The sequence below is a fragment of the Oryx dammah genome, unplaced genomic scaffold, assembly GCF_014754425.2.
Source record: "Oryx dammah isolate SB20612 unplaced genomic scaffold, SCBI_Odam_1.1 HiC_scaffold_11077, whole genome shotgun sequence".
NCBI classification, from domain to species: domain Eukaryota; kingdom Metazoa; phylum Chordata; class Mammalia; order Artiodactyla; family Bovidae; genus Oryx; species Oryx dammah.
The window spans coordinates 6,502,356-6,511,767 of NW_024080471.1; the positions used below are offsets into that span (position 1 = coordinate 6,502,356).

General features: G+C 36.4%; 1 protein-coding gene and 1 long non-coding RNA gene across 2 annotated transcripts in view; both read left to right on the plus strand.

The window, feature by feature from the left end:
• Nucleotides 1-5,294, plus strand: part of LOC120860487 (ERO1-like protein beta) — a 68,896-nt gene extending 63,602 nt beyond the window's left edge. The window contains exons 15-16 of the mRNA XM_040236306.1: nt 646-779; nt 5,234-5,294. Coding sequence (XP_040092240.1) covers nt 646-779; nt 5,234-5,294 — 195 coding nt within the window. The remainder of the gene's footprint in view (nt 1-645; nt 780-5,233) is intronic.
• Nucleotides 5,295-5,350: 56 nt separating this feature from the next.
• Nucleotides 5,351-8,238, plus strand: LOC120860488. Its single transcript, XR_005720337.1, has 2 exons — nt 5,351-6,914; nt 7,900-8,238. It is a non-coding gene; the product is annotated as an uncharacterized LOC120860488 (long non-coding RNA).
• The last annotated feature ends 1,174 nt before the right edge of the window (nt 8,239-9,412 follow it).

Genomic DNA, 9,412 nt, shown 5'->3' on the forward strand with positions numbered 1-9,412 from the left:
TCAAATTTTAATGACTGACTTGGCATCAGTGATCAGAAGAAGGAGGTCCCCTAGTCACAAAATAGGAAAGTCTGCATAGCAGGCCCATTTCCCTATATATTTCAATGTAAAAAGGCTTGTGTGATATTTTCTATCATCTTTTTACAAAGATGATAGTAAGTCATAGAAAGTCAGAAGATGGAATATTTTTTAATGGTGACTACACTGAAATCAGATTTTTCTTTTTCTCTAGTGCTAATAATTGAGAAATTATTAAGTGTAGGTATCACTAAGAACTTATAATGATTTCTAAGTTTTGAATTGCTAGGGGCTAGAAAGAATGCTTTCAAGGTTACATATTGAACACTTTTAATCCTAATGTGATATTTTCTTGGTTAAAAAAATGGCATTTTAGTAATTTGGAATAGTATGATATATATCCAAAAGGTGTTAAACTTTTCAGGTTTCCTTAACAGCTTTAATAAATTTATCATATGCATATGTGAGAAGTAGAAACTATATTTTGCATAGTTGAATATTTTGGTGAAAAGTTCAGTTCATTTGAATTTCCTGCCGTCGCATCACAGTGACTGAATGTTTCTTTAAACTTTTATAGCAATTATTATTATGTGAATTTAATTGCAAGTTTATCGTTATTTTCTTTAGACTCAGGGTTTAGGAACTGCCCTGAAGATATTATTCTCTGAAAAAGAAATCCAAAAGCTTCCAGAGAACAGCCCATCTAAAGGCTTCCAACTCACTCGACAGGAAATAGTTGCTCTTTTAAATGCTTTTGGAAGGTGAGAACTCTTCTCATGGGCTTCCCTGGTGGCTCAAATGGTAAAGAATCCTCCTGCAATGCAGGAAACCTGCATTCGATGTCTGGGTCAGGGAGATTCCCTGGAGAAGGAAATGGCAATCCACTCCAGTATTCTTGCCTGGAAAATTCCATGGACAGAGTAGCCTGGCGGGCTACAGTCCGTGGGTTGCAAGAGATAGACGTGACTTAGTGACTAAACACACAGCAACAACTCCATTTACAGTTATTATAAAATGTTGGCTGTACTCCTGTGTTGTACAGTGTACCCTTGTAGTTTATGTATAATAGTTTGTGCCTTTAACTTGTTACCCCTGTATTGTCCCTTTCCCTTTCCTCTCCACCACTGGGCACCACTAGTTCTCTGTAGCTGAGAATCTGCTTCTTTAAATCTATTTAAATCTAAATAAAATTTAATTGAGAAAGAACCAGATATCAACTTCCTCAGAATTTCTCTCAGTCTCATAAGGAATATTCACAAATGCAGCCCTTCCAGCTTCAGGTCTCTAGCTCAGTTCAGTTCAGTCGCTCAGTCGTGTCTGACTCTTTGGACCCCATGGACTGCAGCAGCCAGGCTTACCTGTCCATCACCAAACTCCCAGAGCTTACTCAGACTCATGTTCATTGAGTTGGTGATGCCAGCCAACCATCTCATCCTCTGTCATCCCCTTCTCCTCTCACCTTCAATCTTTCCCAGCAGCAGGGTCTTTTCCAATGAGTCAGTTCTTCACATCAGGTGGCCAATGTATTGGAGCTTCAGCTTCAGCATCAGTCCTTCCAATGAATATTCAGGATTGATCTCCTTTAGGATTGACTGGTTTGATCTCCTTGCTGTCCAAGGGACTCTCCAGAGTCTTCTCCAACATCACAATTCAAAAGCATCAATTATTTGGTGCTCAGCTTTCTTTATAGTTCAACTCTCACATCCGTACATGACTACTGGAAAAGCCATAGCTTTGAGTAGAAGGAACTTTGTTGGCAAAGTAATGTCTCTGCTTTTTGATATGCTGTCTAGGTTGGTCATAGCTTTTCTTCCAAGGAGCAAGCGTCTTTTAGTTCATGGCTACAGTCACCATCTGCAGTGATTTTGGAGCCCCGCAAAATAAGTCTGTCACTGTTTCCATTGTTTCCCCACCTATTTGCCATGAAGTGATGGGACTGGATGCCATGATCTTCGTTTTCTGAATGTTGAGTTTTAAGCCAGCTTTTTCACTCTCCTCTTTCTCTTTCATCAAAAGGCTCTTTAGTTCTTTTTCACTTTCTGCCATAAGGGTGGTGTTATCTGCATATCTGAGGTTATTGATATTTCTCCTGGCAGTCTTGATTCCAGCCTGTGCTTCATCCAGCCCGGCATTTCTCATGATGCATGTAAGTTAAATAAGCAGGGTGACAATATACAGCCTTGACGTACTCCTTTCTCGATTTGGAACCAGCCTGTTGTTCCATGTCCAGTTCTAACTGTTGCTTCTTGACCTGCATACAGGTTTCTCAGAAGGCAGGTCAGGTGGTCTGATATTCCCATCTCTTTCAGAATTTTCCACAGAGGCTGTTTTACCTTTCATTGCTTTCTAGAGAATACTGGCTTCAGTCAGATACTAGCATTCTGGAATCCTGGCCCTGCCATTTACTGGCAGCATGAGCTCAGGTACATCATTCCTTTCTTCCAGTTTGTTTCCTTTCTCTGTACCATGAAGATAAATAAGTAAAAATCTTTCCCATGGAGTTAACATGAAGGTAAAATGAGGGTCCACGTGACACTTTTTAAATTACAAGAAGCCCTCTGAAGTCCATGGCAGTAGGGCTGGTGGTGATGGTAATTTACAAACACCGCTGGGTGTTCAGTGCTCTAATACGCTCAGTACTTAAAAATCTGTCTCTCTTTCTACGACTAGACTAGATGTGAGAAACCTTTCTTTTCTTAAGGGTTATGATATTCAGGGTGGGATGGTTACACAAATAAGGAACAGCCTAATTTAATCACCCTTATCCCCCCAGGAAAACAAATAACAGCCATCTGCTTTTTAAAGCTCTTTTAAAATATTCATCTTTCTCTACCCTTAATTATTAAACTAATTCATGGTCATTATAGAAAATTTAGAAAAACATGTGAAAGTAATTAATAATTGTTAATCAGATCTGTTCATTGTATCTTCCACCTGATTATCAGTTCATTTATATAGTAAATGATTTTGGCTGCACTAACCACACAATTATTTTGTTATACTTTGGGGAGTTTGTGCACTCGTTCTTAAGTGAACTGGGAGTTTTCTTGGTCTAACAACCTATATAATGCAGTTCTACCTCAGCTAGGGCACCCAGCGCAGCATTGCTTTGTCCATAATGCTAGTGGGCAGAGACATGTAATGAGCGCTGTTTTTGGTTCTGGCCACAGAATGCTGGGAAATGTGCTTTCTTTATTTTGAATACTCTGCAAATGTCTTTCCTACACTAGCAGCCAATTTTTGATAGTTTCAGCATTTCTATCAAATGGTTTATTTTCCTGGGTACAAATAGAGAGGGGATTAATAACCTGTTGAGTCCTACAGCATATTTTAGTGTCCCTCTGAAAGTACCAGTGAAGCAGTAGATCGATGCAGCCATGCTGTGTCTGTCTGAGAACAGTAACAGGGAGTGTGGGCACTCTGTCCTGTGTCATAACGTGTGAACTCTCGGATGCATCTTCACAGAGACTCAGGTCCCACACAGTGCTGCTGAGTCTGTACTCTCCTGGTAAAATGTTAGCTTGTATAAAACTTTGAGTTTTCTGATACTCTCCATTTTTGTATCTAAATCAGACTTTGAGCATACTGTTTTCAACTGCTGCTCTTTACTGAGCTCTCTCTTTTATTTAGTTAAGGGCCTTGGTCTCTACTGTATCTTCATATGTATTTTGATAGTTTTTTTTTTTAATGGGTACTTTGAGGTACAGAATATGATTTTACACATTTATTTTGCTTAATAATCATATTTTCTGCTAATAAACATTTTTACTTCTCTAATATTCTGAGGATTTGAGTAAGAATTCATTTTCTGTTCATCTACAGCTTGTAAGAGTATAAAGAAAATGTTTTTGAGACCATAGAGAACATAGATTTTTTTGAGAAGCCATATGGTCCTGGGATCTGATAAGCTGGTTAGAATCCTACCCACTAGCTGAGTGACCCTGAGAAAATTACTTGATTTATTTAAGCCTCAGGGTTCCTAAATGAGCGTTTCAGGTGGTAATAGTGGTAAAGAACCTGCCTGCCAATGCAGGAGACCTAAGAGATGCGGCTTTGAGCCCTGGGTCAGGAAGACCCCCTGGAGGAGGGCATGGCAACTCACTCCAGTGTTCTTGCCTGGAGAATACCTTGGACAGAAGAGCCTGGTGGTCCGTAGGGTCACAAAGAGTCCAACACAATGGAAGCAACTTAGCATGCACAGTGTTCTTAAAATATAAAATCAGGATTAATTTTATCTACTTTGTAGACTTTTGTTTTGTTTTGTTTACAACTAATGAGATTACATGTGTGATGGGCTCAGAACATTGCCTACCATACCTTAAGGTCTCAATATAAGAAAAGTTATTACTTATTATGTACTTAAAGGCGCTCAAAAAAAAAAAATAAATAAAAGCTCAGTACTGTATTCTATATCATCTTAAGTTACAGAAAGAAAAATGTTAGATTTTTATTGTATAAACCTGAATTATACATAAGGATAATTGAGCTTATAGAATTTCTTTTTTAATGATTCCCATTTCAGAGTTTTCTGAGTTTGGGCTCAGAAGTATTTTATTCATTCAGTCAGCCAGTAATTATTTATTGAACACTATAAATATGGGTCCATGGAGAAGGAAATGGCAACCCACTCCAGTATTCTTTGCCTGGGAAATTCCATGGACAGAGGAGCCTGGTGGGCTACAGTCTACAGGATCGAAAAGTTGGACAAGAATAAGTGACTAACAACAACAAATAAATATGGGTGGCTGGAGGGCATAGGGATTCAACAGTAGGCAGATAAATAGAATCTGTACCTTTGTGTTAAAATAGATCAGTGTTTGTGTTGAAACAAATCCATTGTTTGGGGAACAATAAGAAAGAATTGGACATTTACAGAGGAATGTGCAAAATGACTTTTTAAGGCCAAATGTAAATGATTTGAGATTCTTTATTGTAATGAATTATTATATCACTGTTCCCATCATTGATCTAGAATTTGTTGCTAATAGGAAGTAACTTTGCCCCTTCTAAATCAAAAGTAACAAACTACAGCTCTGTTTTGCCAGTCTTTAATAATTATAGCATATGCTTTAAAAAATGGAAGCTTCCTTGTTCAGTGAAACATCATTTTATTTTCAATCTGCTTTCAAGTTATAGTCCATATGACAGCATCAATAATATGAAATGTGTACACATCATATTAGCTGTACTAATATGCTTTTCTTTTCTCTTGTAGGCTTTCTACAAGTATAAGAGAGTTACAGAATTTCAAAGTTTTATTACAACACAGTAGGTAATAGAGGCTTTTATGGGTCTAATTAGAGACATAGAGTGGCTGTGTGAAGACTTTTAGTCTTGGACATTTCAGCAAAAGGAGACTAATCAGACGGCAAGAATCCTGAGCTCTTAAAGAGAAAATTCAAATGTTCACTTGAATATTTATGCTTCTTAATAGATTATCAACTAGAGATATTTATAAATGAAGTATATACTTTTAAAACATGTTAAGTTATACTAATTTTGTGTTTAATTCCATGTGTTACCATCTGTTGAATATATTCTGAACAGCAGAATATTCACAAAGAATTGGCTTTGTGTTTATTCTGTTCTTTATTTCCAGTAGTCAAACTTAAAAATGTCTATATGTCTCCATCCAAGTAACACTGTTAACAGTCTGTTATGGAAAAGCAGAGCTAGAGAGCAAATGATGCTTAGGGCTGGTATCAGTAACAAAAATTTGTCAATGATTTTTACATGGATTTAGCCTTGCCTAGCTCGGTGTGTCACCATCTATCATATGGAAGTGTCTGCGTGACGAATGACCCTTTCAGTGTATAATTACAGTAGTTACTTAAGAATCCCCAAGACTTCAACTTCAATGTCATTGGTTTTAAGATTTTTACTTGCTGTTGTTGCTGTTCTGTTTTGGTCTAAAGGTGAATAAATACCTTCAGCAAAGGTGAATAAGTACTGTCCCCTACACTACCCATTCAGATTTCCTGGCCTGCAGTGGGCTGGCTGAGGAGGATTCTTTACTGAGAATCTAGAAAACAGTTTCTGTTGGTTTTGGGTCTCTTTGCCCCTACTCCAACTTTAGAAATTTTTGTTTAAGAAAACAAAAATGGCATAAATACTTAACAGTTTCCATATTGGTAAAATTTGAATGAGATTATAATGGATTTATAACACCAGTTGGAAACATTATATACACAAAACTTACTATTTTAAAGTAAGCATTTTTAAAAGATTTTATTTTTGAATACAGTCTATGCAATCCTCTCTCAACCTGATTTTCTTTGGTATTTAAATAATTAGTTCATACTTCTGTAAGCTTCCTTTTTCCTTACCTTTTCTTTTTTAGTTCTTTGTATATAAATGAACTTGCAACTTGTACCAACAGATGACTTTATAAGTCCTAAACTGTCATTTTCTAAACCTGGGATTTAAATATCTTTAATATTTAAAATATTGATTATTGTTAAAGGTGTTAGTGTATATATAATGTGATTAATTTGGAAGGTTGCATCTGTGTAGAAGTAATGCGGGTATCAGTCTTTTATGAAGTAAATAAGTGCTCTTAAATCCACATCTTATCCTGCCAAAGTCTGAAATGTCTTCATTGATGGTTTAGTGGCATATTTGTACTTAGTTGGTTCATTGTACTTAGTTGGTTCATCCCCCCTTTAAAAATATGTAGCTATCCCTTGGAGGGATATGGTTGGGGGGGAGTAAGAGCTCACTAGTTATTTTCTTACCCAGTTTCTAACCCTTGTAGACCTGGAGTTTTCATGGTGGTGGTGGTGGTGGTGGTATATTTTTGTTGAATAAAACAGACTGATTTGGTTGGAGCCTCCTCCACTTTTTGTTTTCATTTTTAGGAATACAAGTACTGTCTGGTGGGAAAGGGGGACCTTAAGGTAAATTTGTCTAAAAAGTTGAATATCTAGGTAATCTTGCTGGTAAATTAATAAGAATTATTCTTAGTGTTTTTCTAAGAAAATGTGAATGTTTTGCACTTTGTCTATTATTACTATAAGTTTAAAATTCTTTTTGGGAGTGTTACTTCACCATTCTCCCAGTTAAAGGCTATTGTTTAAGTTCTATTTCCTGGAAAAAAGTCTTTGGTCATTTCCATTTGTTTTCTTTACTGTGATTTGTTTCAAGCTTAGTTAAAATTGTGTCTTAGAGTGAGTTCTAGGAATTAAAAATTCTAGTTAGGATAAAAAATTCTTTTAAAGGTTTTAAGAAATCTTTCACTATCAAGAAAATAAACAAATGAAGTAGTCTTAAGCTGAAATCTATTTGGTTAACTTTACCATAAATGAGATTGTTGGGGGGAACCTACATTTTTGTGTATGTGTATATTTCTTAAATGAATGTGATAGGAATCTCTGTTTTGTGAGCCTAGTGATGTTTTATGATCCCTGTGATACAAACTTTTTTCCAACTCCTACCTTTTATTGTGAAGTGATATTAGAGTACTGACTGCATTTTGACAATGCTTGGCTGGCAATACCTCTTGGCATTTTGTCTTTATCTCATCACCTAATTTAAAAATCCAGCACTTGATAATATAACTTGACAGAAATGATTGTACCAGCTGATAAAGTAATGAAAATGAAGAGAAAGAACATATTCCTTCAATAGCGTGAGTTTTTTTTTTTCTCTTAAGTGACATCTGTGTAAATTAGAAATACTCTGTATTAAAACTGATAAACTTAAATGTTTCTCTTGTGTTGATTCTTAGATTACGAGGAGACAGAATATTAGAATTTTTTTTACAGTTTTGAAATTTGCTAAGTCAAACGTTTTATTTTGACACTTCAACGTTGTGAATTGTTCAATACTTGTAATCTCTGTATGTCTATGAAACACTGTGCCATATTCTCCAACTTTACCTAGGTGCCACTGTATATAAGCAAGAACAGCTATTTTGATCTCCATCAGCATTGCCTTCATCTGGAAATTTGGGAACAGTTCACAGTAAGCCTCCCAGCAGTTTTGCAAACTGAAGTACCTGCAGAAACCATAGCTATTCACCAAAATACACAGACTGGGTGCATGGTACCATGGAAATTATTTGGTAAAACAAAAACAACACAGACACATACCAGGTTTATGTGTATTCTATTTGAAGTAACATCTACAGGTGCAGCTTTGATTTTGAACAGAATTCCAAATGATTTGCTGTTGTACCCACAAGATTACAGAAAATGTGAATTAAAGTAAATGTTTCTGCAATCTTCCTATCCTGTTTTTTTTTAAACCCCTTTTAAATGTTTCCTTTTATGAGATGAAAATTTGGTTATAATTGGTAGAGAAGAGAGAAAATAAGTAGTCTGTGATTGTTTCCTTTTTAAAATAATAATTGCAAGCATTGGCAGCCACTGTTGAAGGGCTTTGCATGGGTTATTTATCTTCTCAGGAGCCCTAAAAGGTAGGTACAATTACTTTTCTGTTTTTAACTCAGAACACTGAGGAGAAGAGAGGCTAAGTAATTTGTCCACAGTCACATTCTAGGTTGTGGGACTAGAACTTGAAACTAGAAAGTCTTACTCTGGTGCCTCTGCTCAGAATGTGGTATATTTGTGTTATTTTAGAAACTGGCTTATTACCAATCAACTAAAACTTGGGGAGCTTTTAGTATCTTTTGACTGATACTGAATCTCATAAAGCTTTTTAAATATATTTTATTTAATTTTTTGAATAACTAATACATTCACATAGTTCAAAAACCAAAAAAATATAAAAAGCAATACAGTGGAATGTCTTCTTTCTGTCTTTGGCCCGACTTTCCATACTGCACATCCTTCCCCCGCCCTTACCACAAACAACCTCTGTTCTTGGTTTCTTATATTTTCGTCTATACATTTTTAAGGCATATACAAACAAATACAAATGGAAAGTCTCATTTTTTCCTTCACTTTTACCCAAAGAGTGGTGGTATATACATACTGTTTGCTTTTTTTCACTTAGTTTTTCTTGGTAGTCTTCCCACGTCAATAGATAACTTAATCACCCTTCTTTTTTTAAGGTAACTGCTTAGTATTCCATTATATGAATGTACAGGGCTTCCCTCATAGCTCAGTTGGTAAAGAATCCACCTGCAATGCAAAGACTCTGGTTTGATTCCTGGGTCAGGAAGATCTGCTGGAGAAGGGATAGGCTACCCACTCCAGTATTCTTGGGCTTCCCTTGTGGCTCAGCTGGTAAAGAATCCACCTGCAACACGGGAGACCTTGGGTTCAATCCCTGAGTTGGGAAGATCCCCTGGAGAAGGAAAAGTCAACCCACTCCAGTATTCTAGCCTGGAGAATTCCATGGACTATATGGTCCATGGGGTCGCAAAGAGTTGGACATGACTGAGCGACTTTCACACTTCATACACTTCACACCTCACATATGAATGTACAAT